The sequence below is a fragment of the Rhinatrema bivittatum genome, chromosome 5 (assembly GCF_901001135.1).
Source record: "Rhinatrema bivittatum chromosome 5, aRhiBiv1.1, whole genome shotgun sequence".
Lineage (NCBI taxonomy): Eukaryota > Metazoa > Chordata > Amphibia > Gymnophiona > Rhinatrematidae > Rhinatrema > Rhinatrema bivittatum.
This window is the reverse complement of record NC_042619.1, coordinates 254,767,260-254,794,500: the sequence shown is the minus strand read 5'-3', so window position 1 is coordinate 254,794,500 and position 27,241 is coordinate 254,767,260. Positions and strand designations below refer to the sequence as shown.

Sequence of the window (27,241 nt, the reverse complement as noted above, 5' to 3'; positions counted from 1 at the left end):
TCTGGGTCTGTTTATTTGTAGTCTGCTGTGCATCACCACCTGTGTCCAGTCCGAGAACATACTGGTCCCTACTGTAAAGCTCATCTGAGATAAGTGTGCCTCTCTCTAGCCCCAGTGAACTCCCATTATATTTCCCCTCATTAAACCACCACCTTATTCTAACACATTCATTGCCTTCCCCCCTCCAGAAAAAGCTGAGTGAGGTGACCCAGCACAGTCCTTACACTGAGGAGGAGCAGGCACCAACAGAAACAGCTCATAAATGAGCCCCAAATCCAACATCACTGAGGGTACTCTGAGGTACTTCTACCTTAATCCTATGTGATCTGGGACTCATGGCCTTTGCATTTATATGTGTGGGGCTAGCATCTTAAAAACCAGGACTGGCAGAAGGTGCCCCCTGACATGGAATTAGCTGACAGCTCATACTCTCTGAATGTAGAACAATCCAGCAGCTGTGGCACACACCACCTCCAGCCCAAATGAATGATGTGCACCTACCATCAACTGTTCCTTCCCCTGACAGCTGCACCCACACCACCAGAATGTGCAACTGGGTGAGGCAATAGTAGAGTTTCTGTCCAGTGTTGAGTGCAGTTCCTCAGAAGCACAGCTGTTCAGAAGAGGAGGGGGAGAGTAGGGAGACTCCAGCAGAGTAGGAGGGCCACCACTGTCCAGAAGCAGCAGGGGGCATCCAGCTTGACAGGAGGAAAAGAGGGAGACCTTCATGACACCATGTGGATGCTCTCGCATCTGTCTCCTGTATTTCCATGTCTGTCATGCCTTGTCTCCTGTATTTCTATGTCTCTGTCATGCCCCAGCGCTTAATCCCATTTCTTTATGCATTTTTTAGGGCTCTTCCAATTGTCATAGACCCCTGGATATTTCTTGTATGCCTTTTCTTTGTTTCTTGTTTGTATTTCAGGTCCCCTGTAGAGGTGAACATTTAGGATAAGGAAGTTGTTCTGAGTGAAATACAATATACAAATGATCTTCAGTGCTTCCGTCCAGTGAGCTGCCTGACAGCGCTGGTGGCTAGGGATGCACTGGGGAAAAATGTGTTTTTTAATTTCGTTATTGGGGGGGGGGGTTCCCCACAAATTTAGTTGCGTTTAATGTTTATTTGGTTTTCTTAAGTTTATAAAAATGAAATAAATATTTAAAAACAAAACCGGCCTTAAAAAAATAAACAGGGCCTCCCTGCAACCCATCCCTCCCACTCGGAAAAAATACCTGGGCCTGGATCCTCATCAGCCCCCCTTAACCTGGTCCGGAGGGGATCCAATGACGAGGCCTAGACCCAAGCTAAAGCCTTGCATAGGCCGAGGCCTTGGGAGGATGCTGTGACCACTGCCTAGGCCCCACGATAAGACCCAGCTTGGAGGCCTGGTTGCACTACCAGGGCCTAGGCTGGATGCCGGGCCTCAGGCTAAAACCAGGGCCGATGCTGGGGCCTGGCAGAGAAGCTGGGTCCTGATGTCTGGGCCTTAATGTAGGCCAATGCCCAACACCAGGGCAAGGCCTGACCCGAAAGTCCAGTCCCAACGCCAGGGCCTCAGCCAAAGCACTAGCTGGAGGCTGAGTCCTGACACCGGGGCCCAAGCCCAGAGAACAGGCCCCAGTGCTGCTCCTGGTCTCTTAAAAATGACACTATCTGCTTGAGGACGCACTGGAGTAACAATGGGGACTTCCTCCTCAGCAGAGGGTGCCATTTTGATTTGCAGCAGTTTAAATGAACTACTGTACAACAAAATGGCATCCTCCACTGAGGAGGAAGGCGTTAGAGTTAAATTACTCCAGCATGTCTCCAACAGATGGCATCTTTTTAAGAAGAGAAGAAAAAAAGAGTATCTCCGTGGTCTGGCCGAGGCTGAGGCCCTGGCATCAGGACCAGATCTCTGGGAGTGACCTGGGCTTAGGCCAAGGCTTCAGCGTCGGGATTGGGCCTCTGGGCTGGGTCCTGGAGTTGGGCCCAGGCGTCAGGACCCGGCCTCTGGCATTGTGTCTGGTCCTGGGCTTAGGTCAACACCTCGGCATTAGGACCGGACCCTGCAATTGGGCCTAGGTGTTGGAACCATGACGGATGCAGTAAGTGGGGACCAGGAATTTTCCTGACTGGCAAACTGTTTCCAGGTCCGGGCAAGATTCCGCATCGCAGCTGGGCATAGGTTGTGGTCTCTGCATTGGGTCTGGGCCTATGCCTATTCAAGGCCCTGGTCTCGGACTCAGGCCTAGGCTGAACGTGCCGGTGTCACGTTTGGGGGTATGCTGCGGCCTGTGCTTTGGGCGAGGCCTAACCTTAGGCGAGGCCCAGCCTCTTCCCGAGGCCCAACAGATGACTTTCTTTTTTCTTCAGAACAAAACATGAAAACCAATGAAATTTCATCAGTTTCATCTTTTCACTTTGAAAACAACATGAAACAATAGGGATTGTCGTTATTTCCTATTTTGTTTCCCACATCTGTACTGGCTGACTGATATCTACAAGACTGCGGCACGAGAGTTATAAGCACATCAGTTCAGAAATTTGCAGTTGAGCATCTGAGGGGTGTGTCTGATCCAGCTCCCGCTGATAAGTTAATTCTATCCCTCCTTTGCATTTCTCATTGAGATGACCCCCCACCTCTGGCTCTGCATGGGAGGCCACAGCTAAGTAGAAGTTCTGGGCAAGACAAAAACAACAGGTCAGCTGCAGCCCCATTTTCTTCCTAGCACCAGGGCCTTGCTGCTGGGAATCCCAACACCATCAGATTCAGATAACTTTATTGAGATGACAATTTTACATGTGTTGCCAAATTAATATACAGAGTGATTAAAATAAAAAAAGGTAGGAAAAGAAAGGCAAAAATTACAGCATGGTAATAAATCAAGTTACAGGTTACAAAAGCACAGCTTCAGACATGTCACAGATTTTGGTGCTGGTCTCTGTTGTCCCTGTTCAATTACAGCCACTATACAGAACTTAGGCTTTTATCACTAGACACCACTGGGACACCAGGAACTGGCTGAGTAGCCCTGTTTGTCCCATTATATTGTGGATCTGTAGTCCAAGCTAAGAAGAATTAAAGATTCCTGGCATACAATGACAGAAATATTATAAAACCATTACCAGTGAAGGAAGAGCTGTCGAGGGGTGTCACCCAGGTTACAAGGAACAGGCTGAGCCAGTCCTGGTTTTATCCCACTATAGTAAAGGTGGTGCCAAAGTGCAGGAGTACAGTACCAGGCATGTACCCCACAGAGTCTGCAGAGCATCTGCCCAGACCTACTTTCAGATTCTTAAACGCAACCCAGCCCTGGCCTCACTGCACTGACTCATTCTTCTGTTACTTCCTCATCAGCTGATGGGACTGATCTCTACAAGCCACTAATAATCACTGGGCTGGAAGCCCAAAGGAAGAATTCAGCACTGCAAACAAAAGGCGTTTGATGTAGGTGCAGCAAAATAATTTTCCTGCTCCTGGTCTGATCCCTGTTTCTGCCTCCTGTGCAAGATCTCTCTTCATGCCTCTGATTCCTGCTCTTGCCTCCTAGGTGTGGCCCCTATCTCAGGAGGTGTGAATGAAGATGGCAGAGATGCACCTCTGGGTAGCTGCTCCACTGCTCCTGGCGCTCCTTTATGCCTTGACAGCACTGCCAAAACCAGACAAAGAGGGGATCAACGAGAGACCCATTGTTGGTGAGCTGGGATCACACAACTCTAGGTCAGAAAGGGTAGTTAATCCAGTCCTGCTTTTCCAATTCCTGTTTGAAAGATTTTCAGATTGAGAAACTCTCTGGCAGCTTTCAGCAGGGAAGTGAAAAAAAAAACAGGACCAGGACCAGGATCAGCACTTGTGAGGGTCATGGATCAGGGCTTTTTGTACTTTACTCCTAGAACCAGGGATACATGGGATCAGTGTTTGGGGAGCTAGTTTGCATGTAAAGGCTTCTGAATGACTGATGGCATTTAGTTAAATATTAGTCTGCTGAAGATATCTTTTAAGTGCAGAGAAGCTGGGCCTGTGCCCTTGGTTTATGCCAGAGATAGGGGGAGGGGACAGGGAAGGGACTTGCAAGAATAATCCTTGTGCAAGAAGTACTCAGATTTAAGACACAATTGGTTCCTGAAAAACCATCTCTTAAATTGAAACTGATTGTCCCATAAGAAAACAATATTATACATGGGGATTTGTTCCAGTACCAGGTTCCAATACCCTATTTTCACCAAAATAACCTGGAATTTAATAATATAGTACCATAAAAAGCAGTGACACATTTTATAACATTACCTTTTTTTGTCTCAAGGCATAGTTTTGTTTATAGGACATTGCACTGACACTGTTTTGAGGAGAGGAAATCCCTGGTATTCGTCATGCCCACGTCACCTTGCTGGGCCCCATGGGGTTATCAGCACCCCAATGTTTGCCTGCTGGGAGACACTGGTGTTATCTTAAAGTTGAAAAAAAGTGGTATAAGGTGGATAATAGGTTTCAATTTAGAAACACTTAACTCAAAACATCTTGTGTTGAGGACTTCCTGTACAGAAATACTCAAAAGCAGGGACGGATTGCCCTATCGGGGGATCGGGGTTCCCCCAATGGGCCAGTCGCTCCCATCACATGTTTTTTTTTTAACTTCTTGGCCAAAGAGAAGAAGAGGGGCTGCTCCGGCCTGAAAAGGAACCTGCGGGGCGACAGCAGAGCCATCCTACCGCAGCCGTGAGCGAGGCCTGCGAGGCTGCGGCAGAGCCCATCCTGCCACGGCTGAAACATAGTCCTGCAAGGCCGCATAATCCTACCTCCCCCAACTTTGCAGGAGCCACGCAGTAGCAGTGGCCTCCTTCCACCTCCATTCCAGCAGTGAGGAGCAGCGCTGCCATCCAACAGCAGCAAAGACAGATGAAAGGGGGAGGCCTGAAAGCTGTAGGGGTGTGAGAGAGAGAGAGAGAGAGCACCTGCATGTATGTATGAGACAGCCTGCATGAGTTTGAAAGTCTGTATGTGTGCATGAGAGAGCAAGAGAGCTTGCATATGTGTGAGAGACTGCATATGTACGTGAGAATGAGAGAGACTGTGTGGGTGTGAGAGCAAGAGAGCCTGTGCATGTCACAGCTTATTTGTGAGTGAGAGATAGTGTGTGTGTGTGAGGGGGGGGGGGAGATAAAGGACAAAGATTGTGAGGCCCTCTTCCCCAATACACAACAATCTGTGGGTGACTGGAAATCAAAAGATTCCAAGTATGGAAAGCTAGAGATTTTTAATCCTATTATTTTAAATTTTTGGAATTATTTTGTGTGTCTTATGTTTGAAATATTTGGTGTTTGGGAAATATTAGAAAAAAATGTGAGTCATTTTAATTACTGGATGTTTGTTGGTTGTTGCCTTATTGACATATTTATTTTTTTTATTAGTATGGTTTTAATATTAAGAATAATGTTTTATATTTCTTGACTTTATTGCCTAATGTTTTATGAGGAATGATGATGTTTCTGTTTTTCCATTGTTGCACTGCATAATTCAGTCAGTCTTGCTTTGGTTTCCAGAGCATGTGTGTGAGCGAGAGTGGTGAGCCAGTGAGCATGTGTGTGAGTGAGAGAGATCGAGTGAGTCAATGAGCATATGTATGAGCAAGAAGACTTTAAAGCAGTGAGCATGTGTGTGAGCAAGAGTAAGTCAATGAATGTGTGTGAGCCAGAGTCTGTGAGCCAGTCAGCATGTGTGTGACAGAATATAAGGGACTTTGTGTAAAAATGAACATTTATTTTAAAGAGTGTTTGTGTATATAGATGAGAGCGAGGAGAAAGTTTGTGCAAACCTCCTATCCCTGAATAATCCATGACAATCTCAGGGTGACTGGAGTCTAAAGTTCTCAGGTATGGAGAGCAGGGAATGATATTTAACCTTAGTTTTAATTATTGGGTGTTATTTGATGTGTATGCTGTTTTGAAATATTTTATTGATGTTTGCAAAATTTAAAAAAACGGTGTTATATGGATGTTCTATTCATCAGCTGCTTTGAAATATTTATTCTTTTTCTGAGTATGGTTTTACTATTATGATTGATGGTTTATATATCTTGATTTTATTGTTTGATGTTTAATAAGGAATGGTGATATTTCTGTTTTTCCATTGTTGCACTGCATACAGAGTCTGTCTTGTTACGGTTTCCAATTTAGTGTTTGCATGTTTCTAGTTATACTTTATTGTCTCTTTAATCTGTATTTGGTGAGGGTCTGTCTGGGTTCTGCATGTGTGACTGAGGTGAGGTATTCTGCAAGCATGTAGTTTCTGTGTCAGGCTCTTAAGCTTGGCTTGTTCTGTTTTCCTAATATTAGGTGTATTGGTGTTTTTAGGGCCTGGTGTAATATTTGCAGTGTTGCCTTTTCATAGATAGGGTTGTTACTGTTTGAGTACTGACAGTGCAGTTTTTGTATGGTAGGTTTACTATAGTATAATTCAGTCTACTTAAAGCTTTCTGACAGCTGAATTTCTTTACAATAGTCCCAATAACATATAGCTGCAAGTGTCTTTTTTTTTTTTTGCAGACTTTTCTGTTTAGTACCACAGCAGTGCATGTAAATAGTATGCATATTATAAGTGATATTTTTACATGAGAACACTGAATATTCTTTTTCATGTAAAATATGTTACTATAAATGCATTTTTTAAATTATTTGTGGAAAAGGTGGGGCTAGGAGTGAGTGCAAGGCTGTAAGGTTCATCTATGATACCTAATACCCTTGCACCAGCCCTGGCTGTACTGGCTCCACAAGAGAAAGCATGATCCATTTGGAGCTCTGCTACTTTGGGATTAGTAGTCCTCTCCATTCTCAGCCAGGGCTTTAATTTTCTCTTTTTATAAGCCCAGGGAACAGTATGGAGCACTTCTGGTTCCCCCTCCCCTGGAGTCGGTAGATAGAACACAGCCTGGGAGACTGTGTAGCCTGCAGTCAATGGGAATGCATAGAGCAGCAGTTCTGAACCGGTGTGTCGCAACACACCAGTGTGTCGCCAAGCACACGCAGGTATGTCACCACACTTTCTGGTCCCCAGCTGGCCCAGGTGCTCCCCCTGCCCCAGCGAAATAGAAACTCATCCTCCAACCGGGCTTAAAATGTTGATAGCCTGGGTGGAATGTGTCAGGAGAGCTTGAATCAGCGGCACCAGCATGGTCTCTTCTTCCCGCTCCCCATGGCCTGGAAGAGGAAGTGGTATGCAGCGGCCACACGTGCAGGAAGATGAGACTATGCTAGTGCAGGCAGCATCGGCCCGAAGAAGAGAGTTGCGGCCTGAAGAAGAGTAGCGAGGCTCGGAGCAAAAGAGGAGCAACATCAGCCCCCGTGGCCAATGGGAGTCCTTTCTCAAGGCCGCGAGAGCTGGAAGTGGAGGAGGCTGCTGCTGCCACTAGTTCGGTGGGGGGAGAGAAAGGGAGTGAGTGAGTGAGCGAGCAAGCATATGTGTTTGAGATCCTGTGTGTGTGTGTGTGTGTGTGTGTGTGTGTGTGAGAGAGAGAGAGAGAGAGAGACAGCGTGTTATTGAGAGCCTGTATGTGTAAGCGTGTGATTGAAAACCGGTTTGTGTGAAAGAGAGTATGTGTGTGTGATTGAGAGCCTGTGTGTGATTGAGATCCTTTGTGTGTGAGAGAGATAGCATGAATGTAAGTGTATGATTGAGAACCTGTACTTGTGAGAGAGATCATGTGTATGTATGATTAAGAGCCTGTATGTATAAGTAAGAGAGAGAGCATGTGTGTCTGTGTATACTGAGAGCCAGTGTAGGTGAGAGACCATGTGAGTATGTTTTGAGAGCCTGTGTATAAGTGAGAGAAAGAGAGAGAGAGCATGTGTGTAAGTGTGTGAATGATTGTGTGTGAGAGAAAGAGACAGCATGTATGTAAGTGTGTGATTGAAAGCCTGTGTGTGTATGTGTGAAAAGACAGACAGCATGTGTGTAAATGTGTGATTAAGAGCCTATATGTGAGAGAGACAGCATGTGTATGTGTGTGTGATTGAGAGCCAATGTGGAGTGGTAGTTAGCAATCTGTTGGTGTTCATGGTAGTTGTAGGTGGATCCTTGGGCCGGTGGCAGATGACCACGTCCCCGGGGGAAAGATCCCGAGAGGGACCACCGGTCAGGCTCAGAGTATGGAGACAGACACACACTAGTTCTTTTATTAGACAGTATACTGAGCCACCAGAGGTGGCAGTAGTGAGTTGAATTGCCCGGCTGGGCTGTAGTCCCTCAGGTACTGGAACAGCGATCCCGGATAACTGAGCTGTAGAGAAACTGAATGTAGTGAGTAGGCAGGGTATGCAGAGTTCAGGAACAGAACCTTGATGGTAACACTCACACAATAGTCTCTTAGAAGCAGCCCAGGAGCTGGAATGAAGTAGGCCCTCGAGAAGCGAGTACCTGGTTCCAGGGAACGCTCTGAGAGAGAGATGGTAACTCACTGGTGTTGTAGGCAGCAATGACTTCCTGGCAGAAGTGATATTCAGGAACAAGTCAGGGAACGAGGGCTCTCGAGGAGCGAGAACCGGTTCCAGACTGCGAGCTGAAAAGCAAAGAGAAAACGAGGCCCCCGAGGAGCGGGTACCCCTGGTAAGTCCGAGGAGGCAGAGTAGCTAGGAGAGAAACCTGTCCTTGCTAACTCGATTCGTTAGCGATTTCAGAGACCTTAAATATCCGGTGAAGATGACGTCTCCTCAGGGGGATGCCCCTGAGGTTCGCGCCATTGCTGGTACTTGAGTCGGGGCTGCGCCGCACGCGCACCCTTAAGCTGCTGGGAAACATGGCGGATTGCAGCTCTAGCCAGTCCGGGGACGCCGGAGGGGAACAGCATGATGACACTGCGGCAGCCAAACTTCCAACAGGCAAAGAGGGAGTCACCAAAGAGGTGGGCGTAGTGGAGACGTCGGGCAGCGACGGTCGCAACACAGTGTGAGAGAGAGCGCTGGTATGTGACTGAGAGAGGAGAAAGTTCCAAGCAAACCACCCCTCCTCCTGCTAATTCAAAACAATCTCAGGGCACCTGGATATCAAACGTTCCCAGGTATGCAGAGCAAAGCATTTTTGTATCCTTATTATTTTTCATTATTGGCTATTTGTGTCTGCTATTTTGAAACATTTTATTGGTATCTAGAAATTTTTAATATGAGTTTTTAATTATTGGATATTCCATTCATCAGCTGTTTTAAAATAATTTGTGCTTTTCATTAGTATAGTTTTACTGCTATTGATTTTATATCTCTTAATTTGTTTTGAGGACTGGTGACGTTTCTCTTTTTCCTTTGTTACACGGCTTACAGTCTCTCTGGCTTGTGGTTTCCAGTTCAGTTTTGGTCTGCATGTTTCTAGTTATGCTTTTTGGTCTCTTTATTCTTTGTTAGGTAAGGGTCAGCACATGTGATTCGGGTGAGGTATTCTGCTGGCGTGTATTTCTATGTATAGCAGCCTGGCTTGGTCCATTTTCCTAATAGGAGGTGTATTTGGTTTCTTAAGGCCTGGTGAAATATTTTTAGTGTTCCCTTTTCTTAGGTAAGGTGGTTACTGTTTGAGTTCTGGAAATTGGTGCCATTTTGGTATGGGATGTTTACTGTTTATGCTATTTCTGTTCAGAAAGAGTTCTTACCTTTCCCTTCTGACATTCTTAACAATAAAAATAATACTGGGCCTTTATTTTTTATTTCCCCATTAAATTGTAATGAGCAGTGTGTCACACATGTGAGCGTGGTCTGTCAGGTGTGTCATGATGGGAAAAAGGTTGAGAACCACTGCACTAGAGTGGTGGGAGGGTTGCAGAGAAGTGGAGGCAAGCTATAGGCACAGGAAGGAAGGGGGCAAGCCAGGAGGAAGTGCCTGTGCAGGTTGAGGAGGCTTCTGTCTGAGGTGACTGTACTGAGCTCTGAGAGAAGCAGCTGGCTGTGGAACCAGCGAGTCTCCTAGAGAATGAGATTGGGAAAGGGAGGGTCTGCTTAGAATGGGGAAGGGCTGGCAGCAAGCAAGAACTTTACACCATGATGCAGCAGTGCTGGACTGGGGGCACTCACTGTGTGAGCCCATAAGCAGCAGCACAACAGGAGCATGTCAGAGAGAGTGTGTGTGTGTGTCTGTGTCAGAGAAAGTGAGAGAGAGACACAGACCCATACACACTTTGTGAGAGTGTGTGTGTATCTTTCTCTCTGACGCACACACACACACACACACTCTCTCTCTCTCTCTCTCAGTGTGTGGGTGCGTCTTTGTGTCTGAGAAAGAGTATGGGGTCTTTGTGGGTTATCAATGTGTTCATGCCAATAAAGTTTTTGCAGTCTAAAAATCTGTTTGTGATTGAGCGTGTGTGTGTCTGACATTGGCTGGCAGTGTCATCACTTGCAAGTGGTTCAAGAACCAGACTGGAATCCAACCTGGGGGGCTGATGTAGGGGGCTCAACCAATGGATGGAACAGGGTCTGCAGCTCTGCTCACCCCTGATGTAGAATGTGCTAACTTCTTAGTTATTTAGGAAAGATGAAGTTTATTTTGGAGATATTTTGGCTCAAATCTTTCAGGTTCCAGGGCTGACTTGGCAGGCTTTGGGGAGCTGTTGACACATGTGCTGCAGGGAACGTGCATGAGGACGTCAGATACCTCATGGGCCAGTTTTGAAAAAATCCCCCAGGCCGATATTTTCCTGCAATCCGCCGCTACTCAAAAATCAATGGACACATGCTCCTCGCAATTCCATTTATGATTCAGCAACTCCCGGCTCCCCTCTCACCAGAGCCATCTGTGTTTCTTCTCCCACAGGGATCCTGACCCAGGAAACCACAGATGAAACACTGAAGCCGTTTGGGAAGATCTACATCCCAGCCTCCTATGTCAAATACCTGGAGTCTGCTGGATGCAGAGTAGCCCCCATCAGGTGAGGGAAGGACTGCAGCCCCCATTTTACTCAGTTCCTTTAGCTGAGCCCAGATCCAGGGACAGATTGGCCTATCAGGGGATCGGGGCATCCCCCTGGTGGGCCGATCGCTCCGGTCACGTGGTCTGCCGTGCGCGGCCGTGACAGAGCCGCGCTCGGCAGGTCACGTGGCGTGTCCTGGGCCGGCCTGGGTGACGAAAAGCCAGGCCGGTCCGACATCGTGAGTCCGCCACTGCCCAGATCCTTCCCAACAGCTAAAGAAATCACTATAGCCACTATCTCACCAGTCCCTGTAGCTAGGCCCAGACTCAGCCTGGAAAGGGAGTGACCCTCATCAGATATATAAAGTCCTGCAGCCTCTCCTCAGTCCTTGCAGCTGGGCATTGACTCAGCTTTGGGCGTGAGTGACCGTCAGAGGAAGAAATGGCTGCAGCCCTTACCTCGCTCAGTTCCTGCAGCTGGGCCCAGACATCCTGCCAGTGAAACAAGTTTCATTAAAGTAGGACTGTCAGGTGACCTCATATTTTTAGCACAAGTCAGTGCCATCCTGCTTTAGGGAATCAAATCAACCAATCTATGCAATGGAGTAAAACCAAGACTGGATCATCTTATTGGGAACTTAATGGTGAACTTTCACACTATGAGTAATGCTCTATCTCAGTGATTCCCAAACCAGTGCAGGAGGACCACCAGCAGCCAGGCAGGTTTACAATGTTTACAATGAAAAAGCATGAGATAAGTTGGCATACTCTGTCTCCATTGCATGCAAATTTATCACATGCATATTTATTGTGTATATCCTGAAAACCCAACTGGCTTAGAACCACTACTCTAGTTTATTATTCCTGTTTTTTAAAATGGTGCCACACTCAGTCTGGGAATGGTCGCTATGTTGCTTTAGCATTGGCTGGGCCTGTGAGGATGATCTGAGTCAGCGAATCATTCATTAGAATCCTACAGAAGAAGATGTCATGGGGTTAATGACATCATAGGCCCCCCTAAAGGATGTAATTAATTGGTTTCTCAGTTTATTTAGATCATACTAAAATAAATACCTCTTATTGTGGTAAGGGCAAAATAAAACAAATATATTTATTTATTTATAGAATATGAAATCCAGAATACATATGCTTCGTAATATATAATTTTCCCCACCTCAGGGAACTGGGAGGTTTGCTACTACTCTTTCCTTAGAATGTTCAGTAGAAGAAGTTTGATTTTACAATTCTGTGGGGCATATATTGCAATATATTGGGATACTATTATCCTAAATAATAGTGCTGTACCATCCTATAATATGCAAGCTCTCCGCTGTCTCTAACATACACATGGATGGATCCCTAATCTTGTGTAGCATAAGAGATCTCTTTCTTACTGTTCTATGTTCCTTCGACTCTCTTAGGCTGAATCTTCCAGAGGCAGAGTATGAGAAGCTCTTCCAGTCTATCAATGGGTGAGTGAGCATCAGGCTGGGAAACCTCTTCCTGTTTCAGTAGGTGAGTGACTGAGTCCTGGGCTTCTCTTTAGGGTTCTCAGGGGACTCCATGTATCATAGGGCAGTTTGATCCAGTTATAAGAACATAAGTACATAAGATATGCCATACTGGGTCAGACCAAGGATCCATCAAGCCCAGCATCCTGTTTCCAACAGTGGCCAATCCAAGTCACAAGTATCTGGCAAGTACCTAAACATTAAATAAATCACAAGCTACTAATGCTTATTAATTAATAGCAGTTTATGGATTTTTCCTCTAGAAACTTATCCAAACCTTTTTTAAACCCAGTTACTGTGCTGTAACCACGTCCTCTGGCAATGAATTCCAGAGCTTAACTATGCACTGAGTGAAAAAAAATGTTCTTCGATTTGTTTTAAATGAGCTACTTGCTAACTTCATGGAATGCCCCCTGATCTTTTATTATCTGAGAGAGTAAATAACAGACTTATATTAACTTGTTCAAGTCTTTTCATGATTTTGTAGACTTCTGTCATATCCCTCTTCAGCTGCCTCTTCTCCAAGCTGAACAGCCCTAACTTATTTAGCTTTTCCCCATGCCCCTTATCATTTTGGTCGCCCTTCTCTGCACTTTCTCCAGTTCAGCTATATTCTTTCTGAGATGCGGTGATCAGAATTGTACAAGGTGCAGTCTCACCATGGAGCAATACAGAGGCATTATAAGAACATAAGAAATTTCCATGCTGGGTCAGACCAAGGGTCCATCAAGCCCAGCATCCTGTTTCCAACAGAGGCCAAACCAGACCACAAGAACCTGGCAATTACCCAAACACTAAGAAGATCCCATGCTACTGATGCAATTAATAGCAGTGGCTATTCCCTAAAGGGCGGATTTTAAATGCCCTGCTCGCGTAAATCCGGCCGGATTTACGCGAGCAGGGCCCTCGTGCGCCGGCGTGCCTATTTTGCATAGGCCGCCGGCGCGCGCAGAGCCCCGGGACGCGCGTAAGTCCCGGGGCTTTTTAAGGGGGCGTGTCGGGGGCGTCGCCAAATGACGCGGCGTTTTGGGGCGTGACACGGCGTTTTGGGGGCGGGCCCGGGGGCGTGGTTTCGGCCCAGGGGTGTTCCGGGGGCATGACCGCGCCCTCTGGAACAGCCCCTGGGTCGGGTCTTGGCGTGCCAGCAGCCAGCTGGCGCGCACGGATTTACGTCTGCCTCCAGCAGGCGTAAATCCATAGATAAAGGTAGGGGAGGGTTTTAGATAGGGCCGGGGGGTGGGTTAGGTAGGGGAAGGGAGGGGAAGGTGAGGGGAGGGCGAAAGAAAGTTCCCTCTGAGGCCGCTCTGATTTCGGAGCGGCCTCGGAGGGAACGGAGGCAGGCTGCGTGGCTCGGCGCGCGCAGGCTGCCCAAAATCGGCAGCCTTGCGCGCGCCGATCCTGGATTTTATAAGATACGCGCGGCTACGCGCGTATCTTATAAAATCCAGCGTACTTTTGTTTGCGCCTGGTTCGCCAACAAAAGTACGCGATCGCGTTATTTTTTAAAATCTACCCCTAAGTAAACTTGATTAATAGCCGTTAATGGACTTCTCCTCCAAGAACTTATCCAAACCTTTTTTGAACCCAGCTACACTAACTGCACTAACCACATCCTCTGGCAACAAATTCCAGAGCTTTATTGTGCATTGAGTGAAAAAGAATTTTCTCCGATTAGTCTTAAATGTGCTACTTGCTAACTTCATGGAATGCCCCCTAGTCCTTCTATTATTCAAAAGTGTAAATAACCGATTCACATCTACTCGTTCAAGACCTCTCATGAACTTAAAGACCTCTACCATATCCCCCCTCAGCCATTCTTCTCCAAGCTGAACAGCCCTAACCTCTTCAGCCTTTCTTCATAGGGGAGCTGTTCCATCCCCTTTATCATTTGGGTTGCCCTTCTCTGTACCTTCTCCATCGCAACTATATCTTTTTTGAGATGCTCGACCAGAATTGTACACAGTATTCAAGGTGCGATCTCACCATGGAGCGATATAGAGGCATTACGACATTTTCCGTTTTATTAACCATTCCCTTCCTAATAATTCCTAACATTCTGTTTGCTTTTTTAACTGCTGCAGCACACTGAGCCGACAATTTTAAAGTATTATCCACTATGAAACCTAGATCTTTTTCCTGGGTGGTAGCTCCTAATATGGAACCTAACATCGTGTAACTACAGCAAGGGTTATTTTTCCCTATATGCAACACCTTGCACTTGCCCACATTAAATTTCATCTGCCATTTGGATGCCCAATCTTCCAGTCTTGCAAGGTCCTCCTGTAATGTATCACAATCCGCTTGTTATTTAACTACTCTGAATAATTTTGTATCATCCGCAAATTTGATAACCTCACTTGTCGTATTCCTTTCCAGATCATTTAAATATATATTGAAAAGCAAGGGTTGCCCTGGCTCCAGGCCCACGAACCCCAGTTCAATTGGCATTCCCTGCAGTTGGTATAGTGGGGCTCCAAAGCCAGAAAACTCGTTTGCATTCCGTATCTCCAGTAGTTCCTGTTCTGAAGTCTGTTACTTTACCTGGTTTGCCTCCGCAGTAATCTGACTTCAACGATGTCTTCTCGAAGCAGAAATCGGATACCCTGCCTCCGTTACGCAAGTTCAATTGTCCTATTGAACTCCTGCCGGACACTACGCCTCCCAAAGGCAGAACTTACCCATTGTTTCAATCTGAGACTCAAGCTATGTCTGAGTATACTAAAGAGAACCTAGAAAAAGGATTCATCCGTCCATCTGACTCCCCTGCAGGTGCGGGGTTCTGTTGCGTCCGTCGGCTTCGACCTCTGTGCCTCACCTTTCTTCCTTCTCTTTCCTCAAGCCTTGGGAAGATGGCTGCTGCCGCGTTTTCATGCCGCTCTATCCGGTGTCCCCGGATCGGCAACGGCTACAGCGTTCGCCATGATTTTCCTGAGGGCCTCCTAGGGTGCGTGCGTGCACGCTGCCCACATCTTTATCCACGTCATGTCGGAAACCTCGGGGGCATCCCATCTGAGTGACATCATCACATCCTGGTATTTAGCCTGCCCTTCGTTTGCTAACAAACTGAGTTAGCAAGGATCGAGATTGGATTGGACTACCTCCGGTCTAAGCTGCTCTGCCGCTTCCCAGCTGCCGCAGGAAGCTCTCTCTGCCCTTCGGGGTATTTCTTCACTAACCTGGGTACCTGCTCCTCGGGGGCCCTTCTGCTCTATTTCAGGTACCTATCCTGGGATACCGGGTACTCGCTCCTCAAGGGCCTGCTCTCCCTAATCTGGTGCCTGCCACTGAACAATTTCTGCCTTCCAGGACCTTCAACAATTCAGCTTTCTGCTTCAGTGAGTACTAACCCTTTCAATCTGTCTCACCTTCAGCTTCAGCGCTCTGTGTCTACATCCGGGACCTGTCCCTGCTACGCCGTGCTGTCTATCACCTACTCGAGTGTGAGACTGGCCTCCTCTGCTGAGGACCCCGGGACTACTTCACTGGGTTACGTTCACTGCTGCCTGCTCCCCGGGCAGTGCCATCAAGCTGTACAATAAATACTACTTCTCTGTGTCTGCATGTATAGAGTCTAGCCTAGTACTGCGGTTCCTCATGGGGCTCCTCCCCGTGGGAGTGGCCATCACCGCAGTACTCAAGAATCCACTCCAATATCTCATAACCGTAACAGAACAGGTTCTTCTTCGTTAAGAAAAAAGACGGCAGTCTACGCCCTTGTATTGATTACAGGGGGCTCAATGCCATAACCCGCAAAAGACTGATACCCGCTGCCCCTCATTAGTGAACTGTTCGAGTGCCTTGAAGAGGCACGGATCTTCTCCAAGTTGGATCTGAGAGGTGCGTACAACTTGGTACGCATTCAACCTGTTGATATTTGGAAAACCACATTTAATTCAAGGGACGGGCACTACGAATACACTGTGATGCCCTTTGATCTATGCAATGCCCCAGCGGTCTTTCAACGCCTTATGAACGAAATCTTCCGAGATCTTCTGTATTCCTTCGTAGTCGTATATCTTGAATACATCCTGATCTTTTCTAAAGACCTTGAATCTCATCAAAATCATGTTCGGATCGTCCTCCAATGCCTGAGAGAGAACCATTTGTATGCCAAGCTGGAAAAATGCCTGTTTGAGCGTAATTGCTTACCCTTCCTAGGGTATATCATTTCTGACTGAGGATCTTCAGTGGACCCAGAGAAAGTCCAGGGGATCCGTGACTGGCCCCAGCCAGTAGGCTTACGAGCCTTACAATGTTTTCTTGGCTTTACCAATTATTACCGAAGCTTCATTGCTAATTATTCTTCCCTAGTTGCCCCGCTCACCGCTATGATTAGGAAAGGGGCCAACACTTGGGTGTGGACACCTAAAGCATTAGCTGCCTTTCAGACAATCAAGGAGGCTTTCTGTTCTGGCCCTTGCCTGCAACACCTGGACCCTAAACGTCCATTCATCGTGGAGGTCGACACCTCTGCAATCGGCGCAGGAGCCGTCTTGAGCCAGTTTTCCCCTCAGGGTAAACTGATTCCCTGCTCTTTCTACTCTCACAAGTTCTCCCCTACGGAACAGCGTTATACCGTTGGTGACCATGAACTCCTCGCAGTCAAGTTGGTGCTCCAAGAATGGCGCCCCTGGTTGGAAGGGGCGCAACACAAGTTTACCATCTTCACTGACAATAAGAATCTTGAGCACCTTAAAGAGGCTCAACTCCTGAACCCTCGTCAAGCTCGATGGGCACTTTTCTTCGAATGATTTAACTTCGTCCTCTGTTTCCACCCAGGTTCCAAGAACCTCCTCGCTGATGCGCTATCCAGATCATTTGAACCTGAAGACGTTATTGAAGTTCCTAGCTTAATTAATTATCCTACCTGTATATCCCTTGCTGTGACCACTACAGTTCCTACTGGGAAAACCGTCGTTCCGCGTAGACTACGTGAACGAGTTCTGAAATGGGTTCATGAGTCCAAGTTGACAGGCCATCTGGGTCATGCCAGAACCTTAGAGATGTTGCGAAGACACTATTGGTGGCCCAATATGGTGCAAGACTCCCGAAACTATGTGGACTATGTCCCATCTGTGCCCAACAGAAACTGCCTACTGGAAAGCCTTGGGGCTTACTTCAACCACTCCTAGCACCTACCGAGCCATGGTCTAGCATCTCGACAGACTTTATTACGGACCTGCCTCCTTCCCAGAACAATACCGTGATTTGGGTCATCATCGACCATTTTTCGAAAATGGATCACTTCATTCCTCTGCCAGGCCTTCCTTCGGCCCCAGAATTGGCGAAGCTGTTTCTGAAGAACATTTTTCGCCTTCATGGACTCCCCAAGGAGATTATTTCCGATCGGGGTCCACAGTTTGCTTCCAAGTATTGGCGTTCCCTATGTAAGAAGTTTAACATTTCCTTAAGCTATATAACGGCCTATCATCCACAGGCCAATGGTCAAGCTGAAAGGACCAATTGGACTCTGAAGACATTCCTCCGCTCCTATTTAAATGATCAGCAGGATAACTGGTCTGATCTTCTGCCTTGGGCTGAGCTATCGCACAATGCTCATGTTCTGCAGCCACCGACGTATCCCCGTTCTCCGTGGTATTCGGACGACAGCCTCGACTGCCTCTTCCAGTTCCTCTGACAGTTCCTTCTCCAGTGGCACAATCTATGGCTCACACCATTTGTCAAGTATGGAACCAAGTAAAAGAGCGTCTTTCCCAAGCCGCTGAATGCTCCAAGCATAACTCTGACACCCATAGACGTCCTGCTCCACTCTTCCGTCCTGGCCAGAAAGTGTGGCTAAGCACTCGACACATACGACTGAGACAACCCTCTCATCGCTTGACTCCGAAATACATTGGACCATTCCCTGTAATCTGAAGAGTGGGAGCTGTATCGTTTCAACTCCAGCTACCTCGTGCCATGGGCATCCATAACACGTTCCATGTGTCCTTATTGAAGCCTTTGGTCCTCTCCTGGCCCTCACGTAGAGTTCCTTCTCCTCCGCGGGTCTCTACAGAACCTGATTCTTCTCTCCAGGTAAGAGAGGTCCTTGACGTTCAGCGGCATCGAGGAAAATGGGAATACCTCTTAGCCTGGGAGGGTTATGGGGCCGAGGAGAATTCGTGGGAACCTTCCCACAATATCCTGGATAAGGATCTCCTGAAAACCTTTCATAGGACTCACCCTGACAAACCACGGTCGTGTAGGGGGAGGCCTAGAAGGGGGGTTACTGTTATGCACCCCATCCACGCCCAGCCTGCGCACAGGCCTGCTCACCTCCATGGTTCCACGGCAGGTCCCGGGTCGGCCTCCCTAGCGGCAGCTGCAAGCGCTTCCAGGCCTCGGCATCCCAGGGCGGCGGTCGCCAGGCCTTCCACTGTGCACCAGGCCTCACGCCGGAGCTCGGCGTCCTCGGCTGTGTTGGCCACACCCCTACGCACGCGCGTGCGGTCTGCCCATCCTCTTGTAGGGCCAAGGGCGGTTCCTAGCTCTGCGGCGCGCCCTGATTGATTCCCTGTTATAAGGAAGTCCCTGCTTGTACTTCCTTGCCTTGGCAATCAGGTCAGCTTATGCTAGATTGTCACTGCATTTGTATCTTGCTCCAGTCTTGTTCCAAGTTTCGTTCCAGGATCCTTCTGTTCCAGTTCTGTTCCTGCCTTGTTCCTGCATCCTAGTATCCAGCGTCCTTCTATTCCTGTTCGTTTGTCCGTCTCCCCAGGAAGTACCTCCGGACTGTCTTATTGGTACTGACCTCAGCTTGTTCCTTGACCTGATTGTGTGCTGCCTGCCTTCTGATTCCAGTCTGTTCCTCGACCTGCCTGCCTGCCTCCTGATCTCTGCTTTTTCCTAGACTTGTCTGCCTGCTGCCTGCCTTCTGACCTCGGCCTGCCTTGACCTCATCTTTCCTCCGAAACCTGACCTGCTTTGCTGACTACTCCTCGGACTGATCCCCGGCTCTGACATCTGCCTGCTTGACCACATCTCTAGATTCTGGCTCTCTTCCTAGCCTTGTCATCACCTACACTCTTCTGGTCCTCCTTGTTCCATCTGACCTCCAGTCTCGAACCTGACCGCACTCCCCTTTTGCCTGTGGGCACGCCGGACTTCCATCCTTCCAGGAGGCCCTGCGAGGCCTACCTAAGTCCAAGTGGCCCTAGTCCCTGTGGGCTCCTCCCGGGGGGACCTCGTGCTTCCAGTGGTGAAGCTCATCCTAGCCTCTGTCTCCTCCAGTGCTCCGCCCCCTGAGGGCAGGTGCTTCCTGGTCCCTACCAGAGAGCCATTCTCCACTGCTCCAGGACAAGAGTCCACCCCCAAGCACAACAGTCTGTGCTTCTGGGATGGTATTTTTTAACAATGTCCACGCCTGTTGCACACTTTTTACCTTTGTAGTTGCACCTTTCAGTTTTTTTCTAACTATTTTTCTCATTTTATCAACGTTTCCCTTTGGAAAGTTTAGTGCTAGAGCCGTGGATTTACTTATTGTCCCCCTTCCAGTCATTAATTCAAATGTGATCAAATTATGATCACTAATGCCAAACGCCCCACCATCGTTACCTCTCTCACCAAATCCTGCACTCCACTAAGAACTAGATCTAAAATTTCTCCCTCTCTCATTGGTTCCTGTCCTGGTTTTGCTTTTTTCCGCTTAACCAGAACTACTTCTCCATTTATTTATTTATTTTATTTATTTTTAACTTTTATATACCGACGTTCCTGTATAGAATACACATCACACCGGTTTACATAGAAACTGAACAGTCGCCTGAGAGCGATACAAGGAACATGTGATACAAGAAAATTAATAACTTCACAACAAATCAACTTTGGATACGTTCAATTAATATTCTGACTTGCCTGCAATGTGATAAAACTAGGACTGGACCAGTCTCTTAGGGGACATGAGGTTATATGCTAACCCTCGTATTCCTGGGTCCTTGGAAGAGCTCTTTTATTTGGCACTTCTCTTTCTTCTTGGACCCCTGGAGGTAGCAGTGGGGAAGTGGGCATAACAGAACCTGGCAGACCCAGAAATGGAGCAGGAAAGTGAACCCCCTCATGTCCACACACACAGCTGCTGTTTTTCCTCAGCGAGCTCTCAGCCCCTGCTCTTGGCATGAAAGGGAGGAGGCAGGAGAATCTAAATGAAAGGTGTCATGGGGGAGCTGTGATCCTGACCAGGCCTCAGGGCTGTGTTTCACTTTCTCCCAGGCAGGAAGGAGGAGCTTGGGGTGCACAGCTGGTTATCTCAGGAAAGGACCTGAACTCACCTTCCACCTTCTCCCTTCTACTCTCAGGATTCTTTTCCCTGGGGGAGCTGTGGATTTGCAGACATCAGACTTCGCCAAAGCAGCTGGGATTTTCTACCGCCTGGCACTGCAGGTGAGACTCATTCACATGCACTGGGCATTTCCAAAGCACCTGGAGCAGGGCAAAGTCCAGTAGTGACATCCACTAGAGCCGGAACAGCTGCGCATGGTGGTGTCTCCCCACTGCATACTCCTTCCCTCCTCATCCCTGTTCTGTGCTGTCCTCTCTCTCTCCCTCTCTCTCTGTCTTCCTTTTGTCCTTCAGACTTGGTCCAGTTCAGTTCATAGAATTTCTGCAGAAACTGTAAACGTGAAAGGAGAAATGAACCAACATTGCCGGTCACCTGGTTTCTTATAATGGGGGCTGTTTGTTGCTATCCCGAATGATCTCCGCTTAAGTTACATTTCTGGCCTGCTGACTGGCGATGATGTGTTTTGCTGCTATCCCTCTTCTTTCTGCAAGAATTATACAGAGTTTATTTCTGCTCATTCTTTCACGTAAAGTCTGATTTTATCTGTCAGGATGGAGAGCTGCACCACTTCCAGTTTTGTATTTGGTGCAGGAAGAGGGCCAGGTTTCAACGTACCTGCTGACCCTGGACCTAATTTTCAAAGCATGCATGACCCTTCCCTTTGAAAATTGTCTACGGGTGCAAAGTGCCTGTGGATGTTTGTTCCTTGCTCTGGCTAGAAGTGGACATGCACTTTCAGCCAGACTAACAGGATAAGGTACACTCGGCGGGGCACACGTGGCACGCCACATTTCTTCCGATTTAGCAAGGAGTTTAGTGCACAGAAAAATGATCTCATTAGAGTAAACGTGTGCACACGAATTAGTGCCCTCACGTTAATGAAGGCATTAGCTATTAACCCCACCCCCCTCAATGCTTATAGATGCACAGGCTTAACTCATGTTTTCTTAATGTTGAAAATGTAATACCTGGTCATAGTCGGAGTAAAGTTTCTGGGGCTGAACCTGGAGTTCATGGCTCAAGGCTTCTGTTTTCGGGATTAATGCACACAAATCATGTTATATGTGTGCTAAACTTATTTTGTGTTCATGAAAGACTTTTATGCACACAAGACATGCTTGTTTTGTGTGATTCACCTGAACAGATTGTTTTTTGGGAGTGTGCAGAATATATAAGATTGTGAAATAAAATAAATAAAATATGATTTAGAAGCACAAAAATTCTTTCAGCCCAGAAAGCATTATTTTGTGCACACAAATCATATTTATGCACAGAAAACGTCCTTTTTGTGTGCAAACAGTGGCATACTAAGGGGGAGGCGAGGGGGACAGTCCACCCTGGGTGATAACAGGGGGAAGGGGTGCCATTGCCGCCAGCATATACGAAGGTCCTGCGGCAGCGCAGAGAAGTAACGTGCTGGCGGGGTTCCTACTTCCCGCCAGCAAAAGCAAGGTCCTGCGGCAGAAGAAGAGCCCTACGGTGCCACCAGCATTTCCTCCAAGCCGGCGGCAGATGAAGAAAACCTGCCTGCTGCCGGAGTTTCCCTGGAGCGGGCAGCAGAAGAAGAGGTCCAAAATGTGCGTGAGAGAGAGACTGGCCCTGTGAGAGTGAATGCATGTGTATGTGTGTATGAGAGGGTGTATGTGTGTGTGTGTGTATATGAGAAGGTGTCTCTGTGTGTGAGTAACGGGTTGTGTGTGTTTGTATGAGAGGTTGTGTGTTTGTATGAGAGGTTGTGTGTGTGTATGAGAGGGTGTGTATGTATGCATGAGTGTATGAGAGGGTGTGTGTGTGTGTGTGTGTGTATGTACGAGAGGGTGCATGTGTATGTGTATGAGTAGGTGTCTCTGAGTATAACAGGTTTTGTGTGTTTGTATGAGAGGTTGTGTGTGTGTGTGTGTATGAGAGGGTATGCGTGTGTGTGTGTGTGTGTGTATATAAGATGGTGTGTGTATGTGTGAGGTGCCTCTGTGTGTGTGTATGTGAATATGTTTGTGTATGTTTGTGAATATCTGTGTGGGTTTCTGTGAAAGAGCGTGCCTGTGTCTGCGTGGGTATGTCTGAGACAGTGCCTGTGTTATGTGTGCCTGTATATAGGTGTGTGAGAGGGGTTACAATTTGTGCGCTCTCCTCCAATCCTTGACAATCTCAGGACGACTAGAAATCTAAAGTTTCTAGGTATGGAGAGCGAGAGATTTGTTTTATCCTTGCTAGTTTTAATTATTAGATGTGATGTGAGATTTATTTTGAGATATTTTATTAGTGTTTGGTAATTCTGTTCATCAGCTGTTTTGATATGTATATTTTTTTACTATGGTTTTACTATTCTGATTGATTTATATTTCTTGATTGTATTGTTTTGAGGAATAGTGATGTTCTGCTTTTCCATTATTGCACTGCATACAGAATCTGGCTTGTTGAGGTCTCCAGTTCAGTTTTTGTTTGCATGTGTGCGTTTGTTAAGTGTGTGCGTGTATTAGTGTGTGTGTGAGAGAGACATGTTTGTGTGGGTGAGAGACAGAGGAAGTGTGTCTGTGTTGTGACTCTCAACCACACACACGCTTTCTTTATCTCTCTCACACACACCCTACCTCTTTCTCTTATCAAGCGTGTATGTGTATGTGTGAGAGAGAGAGGGTGCATATTGTGTGTGTGCATGCGTGCCCCCAGTCTACGACAATTTTAAGATGACAGATATGGAGAGCGGGACATTTTTAAAATCCTTATTAGTTTTAATTATTGGGTGTTATTTGATGTGTCTGCTGTTTTGAAATGTTTTATCGATGTTTAGGAAATTTTAAAATTATATATTGGGGGGGTACCAAATGAAGTATCCGCCCTAGGTACCAAATACTTTAGGTACGCCACTGTGCGCAAAGCGTGTATTTTGCATGTAAATCCCGAGTACAGGTCCCAGCACTAGAACTACAGCTTCTGTCCATGGACTAACATTAGCCCTGGTAACTTTACTCCACCTCTGATCAGAATTAACATTTTCAGCTCTAAGACAACACAAGTTAATCCAGGGCATTTCTCTGTATTGGGAGTAATAGCTAATGACTTCATGTGCATGGGATTTGCATGTGAGAGTGCTAAGCAGCATGCACAGTTTTTTGTGCACAAAACTCCGTGCTGCATTGGGAGTAAAGTGTGCAAAAAAAATGTGTACACAGTGGCATACGAACTTCGGTATATAAAAGCTTTAATTAAATAAATAAATAAATAAATAAATAAATAAAGTAAAATTGCGTGCTCTGCCCAGTGCATCTTATTACATTGAGTCCTTACTAACCATCAGTCCTTATCTTCCCGGCTCTCACCCTTTCTCTCTCACCCTCTTCCTGACTCTTGCCCTCTTTCTCTCTCGCCCTCTTCCTGACTCTCACCATATCTCTCTCTCCCAGGCTTTTCACTCCGGAGATTATTTTCCTATCTGGGGAACGTGTTTGGGTCTCCAGCTTCTCACGGTCCTGACAGCGGGGGAGAACCTGCTATCAGACGCTCTGGCAGAAAACATCTCGCTTCCTCTCAATCTGACAGAAGGTGAGTGCTCGTAGCCTGTGCCAGATCTGGGCTCTTGCAAGCGCATTAAGGAGGGAGTTTCCTGACAATTTATTTATTTTATTTATTTTTAGATTTTTATATACCGGTGTTCCTGTATTAAAATACAGATCACATCGGTTTACATTGAAACATAAAAATTACGCCAAGATGACATAAAACATAAAAATTACGCCAAAAATTACAATCAATACCTCAATAGGGTATAAGAATCCTGGATGTTGACCTGATGGTATTGGTTAGTGAGTTGAGAACAGTGGACCTGTGGGAACAAAATCTTTTTTAAATCGGGCCCCTGCGTACCGGTGTCAGTCTGCTGCCTCTGTTGTGACATGAACTGCATTAACAGATTAAACAAGCAGGGGGCGATCTTCAAGCAGCAATTGGAAAACTGCCCAGGGGTATAGAGGTCCTGCTTTATCTATCATCAGATTTTTACTGGAAAACTTTGAGCGTAGATTTTGAAAGCCCAACTATGTGTGTTGCCTTCCAACCCCACTCTGAACTCTTCCCCCAAGACCATCTCCTCTCTCAGTCCAGCTAAAGGTTTGTGAGCTATGGAAGCCTGCGCAATCTTTTAACCAGGCTGAGGGGGGCAGTGTACCCAGGTGAATAGCTTTGCAGATTGTCCTCCCAATGCCACTGGCAGGCAAGACTTTGTTAAGCCGTGTCTGGTAAGAGTGATTTTGGAATTCTCCTTCCAGATGCCGCTTCCAGCCGGATGTTCAGGGATTTCCCCCCAGACCTGCTGAAAGCTGTGTCCCAGGAGAAGCTGACGGCCAATTTCCACCATTATGGAATCGGCACCCAGGAGAGTGGGAAAGGATGGGTATATGGCTGCTGGGACTCTGGGGATGCATCTGTGCAAATCTGTAGGACATCACAGCTTTGGGGGGGGGGGGTGCTGACACTGAGGTTCACACACCTCCCTCTGGGCATTCGTCTGCTCAGACCTCGGGGGTGGGGGGGAGGCCTTCTGTCTTATCTCAGGGGTTGCTGAGAGGCAGAGCCGCAGGAATAGAATAAATGCGTGAATAGAAGAATTACTGAGGTGACCCTCCCTCAGCTGAGTTACCCATGTCCCTTCTTCTCTGTTTTTCACTGCAGGTGTTTCAGGCCAATGCTAGGCTGCGGGAGTTTTACACCGTGCTGTCTACAAACAGAGACGACCTGGGGAAGGAGTTTGTCTCCACCATGGAAGGTCAGGCTGGGAGCTTCTAACTTTCACCCCCCCCCCCATCATAAAAGTCAAGAGAGGAGACGGGAGTAAAAAGAAAGGAGTAGAGAGAAGGGAGGGGACAAGTTAGGGGTCCCTTTAAACACAGAAATCACTAACTGTGCACCCATAAAGCTTTGTAGATGCATGCTCTAGCTGCACAGCTGTGTGTATGATCTCACACACGAATAACTGGAGCCTGGACCTTTCACTATACTTCACTCACACACACACACACACACACTCTCTCTCTCTCACACACACACACTCACACACACACACACACCCATCTCCAGTGTGAACACAGTGACTCACGTCTGCTCTTCTATCAGCACAAGGAGATCCTGTTTGAGAAGAGAGGCTGCAGCTCTCTCTCTGGCTTCTTCTCTCAGCCTGGTGCCTGTTCTTTTGCTGCAGGGAAGGTATATCCCATGTATGGTGTACAGTGGCACCCTGAGGTGAATCGCTTTGAGTGGAAGAAAGATTTTGCCTACCCACACTCCATAAATGCTGTGAATCTGGCTTCTTTCATGGCGGACTTTTTTGTAAATGAAGGTAAGCGCCTAGGCGGTTGTCAGTGGTCTGGAACTTTCTCTTGTCAGGTAGCGGGTAGGCCTGCCATGTGCAAAGTGCATGTGAGCAATACCAGGCGGATCTGCCAAATCACAAGTTCCAGGCAGGAGGCTTCACCTGAGGAAAGACTTTTTTCCAGAACTGGTTGCTTCCCAGACTTCAGGAGAATGTGGATGGTGCTGTCCCCAGGAGGATTAGTGGCCATGAATGGGCTTTTTCTTCACAGAGAAGCCCATAAGACTCCACTAGGGATGTGCATTTGACAGTTCATTTTTGTTTTTTAGTGCACATTAAAAAAAAAAATGGATGCCCACCAAATAAAAATGGCGCACACTAAATGGATTTAGCATGCACTATTTTGATTTAGTACAGACTAAATGGAAACAAAAATTTTAACAAAACAAATTAAAAAATCCTAAACAAAGAAGAAAACAAAAACAAAAATGTTCCAACTGCACATCCCTAGAGTGCTCCATCTTCTTGTCAGACAGCAGCAGGATAGACAGGGGTGACAGCCTGTGAAGATGGATTATGAGGTTTTTCAAAATGCACTTCTGCCTTCTGAGGGCTAGAATCCCACCGAGGGGGGCCCTTATCCCATGGTAGGCTCCAGCTCCTGCTTCTTCCTCCGTGGGCCCCCCAGCGGTGGCAGGAATCTTACTGATGCTCACTTTCTACTATTGTCTCCGCAGCCAGGAAGAGTGCCCACCGCTTTGCCAGCACGGAAGAGGAGGAGATGGCTCTCATTTACCACCACTGCCCCATCTATGTAGGAAATTTCTCTAGCTACGAGCAGGTCTATTTCTTTTAGAAGTCCTATGATCCTCTGGCAGCAGGAGCTCTGCCCCCCCCCCCCCCCCAATCAATAGCAGGAGCTCTGTCCATGGGGACTCTCCAGCAGCAAGACGTCTGCCTAGAGAGGGCCCGCCCCACCCCTTTCCCCCAGCAATCAAGATCCCTGCTCGAAGAATCTTCCCCCTACCGGACAGCTGGAGCCCAGCCCCGAGGGGACCCTCAGATGCAGGAGCCCTGACGAAAGGGCTCCATCCAGCAGCAAAGATTCTTCCAGTTACAGGTGCAGCCTCCCATCTTGCCCCGAGCAGCTGTAGTAGCCTGGGGTTTGCTCGGAAGATCTTGGAAAGACTGTACTGAGGACAGCAAACGTCACTGTAACACGCTGAGAAACGTCCGGGCTCTGATACCACCCACTTCTGGAATAAACATATGGAATTCACCG

At 47.3% G+C, this 27,241-nt stretch overlaps 1 protein-coding gene across 2 annotated transcripts; it reads left to right on the top strand.

The window, feature by feature from the left end:
• The first annotated feature begins 135 nt into the window (after positions 1 to 135).
• On the top strand, positions 136 to 27,241 carry LOC115092685 (gamma-glutamyl hydrolase-like). 2 transcript variants are annotated; one of them, XM_029603883.1, is made up of 11 exons: positions 136 to 300; positions 3,342 to 3,431; positions 3,535 to 3,679; positions 10,770 to 10,884; positions 12,287 to 12,337; positions 20,671 to 20,755; positions 24,059 to 24,197; positions 24,920 to 25,044; positions 25,323 to 25,416; positions 25,849 to 25,986; positions 26,697 to 27,241. In XM_029603883.1, the coding sequence occupies exons 3-11, from the start codon at positions 3,562 to 3,564 to the stop codon at positions 26,813 to 26,815; spliced, it is 984 nt and encodes a 327-aa protein (XP_029459743.1). In that variant the 5' UTR covers positions 136 to 300; positions 3,342 to 3,431; positions 3,535 to 3,561; the 3' UTR covers positions 26,816 to 27,241. The 2 variants fall into 2 exon arrangements, with proteins under 2 accessions (XP_029459743.1, XP_029459744.1); XM_029603884.1 differs by lacking the exon at positions 136 to 300 and having other exon boundaries at positions 1,890 to 3,431; positions 24,920 to 25,026.

Coding starts and splice junctions, on each gene's coding strand:
- LOC115092685 (XM_029603883.1), top strand. CDS start 3,562: ATGAAGATGGCAGAGATGCACCTCTGGGTAGCTGCTCCACTGCTCCTG. Junction 3,680..10,769: donor CAACGAGAGACCCATTGTTG/GTGAGCTGGGAT, acceptor CTTCTCCCACAG/GGATCCTGACCCAGGAAACC. Junction 12,338..20,670: donor CTCTTCCAGTCTATCAATGG/GTGAGTGAGCAT, acceptor TTCTACTCTCAG/GATTCTTTTCCCTGGGGGAG.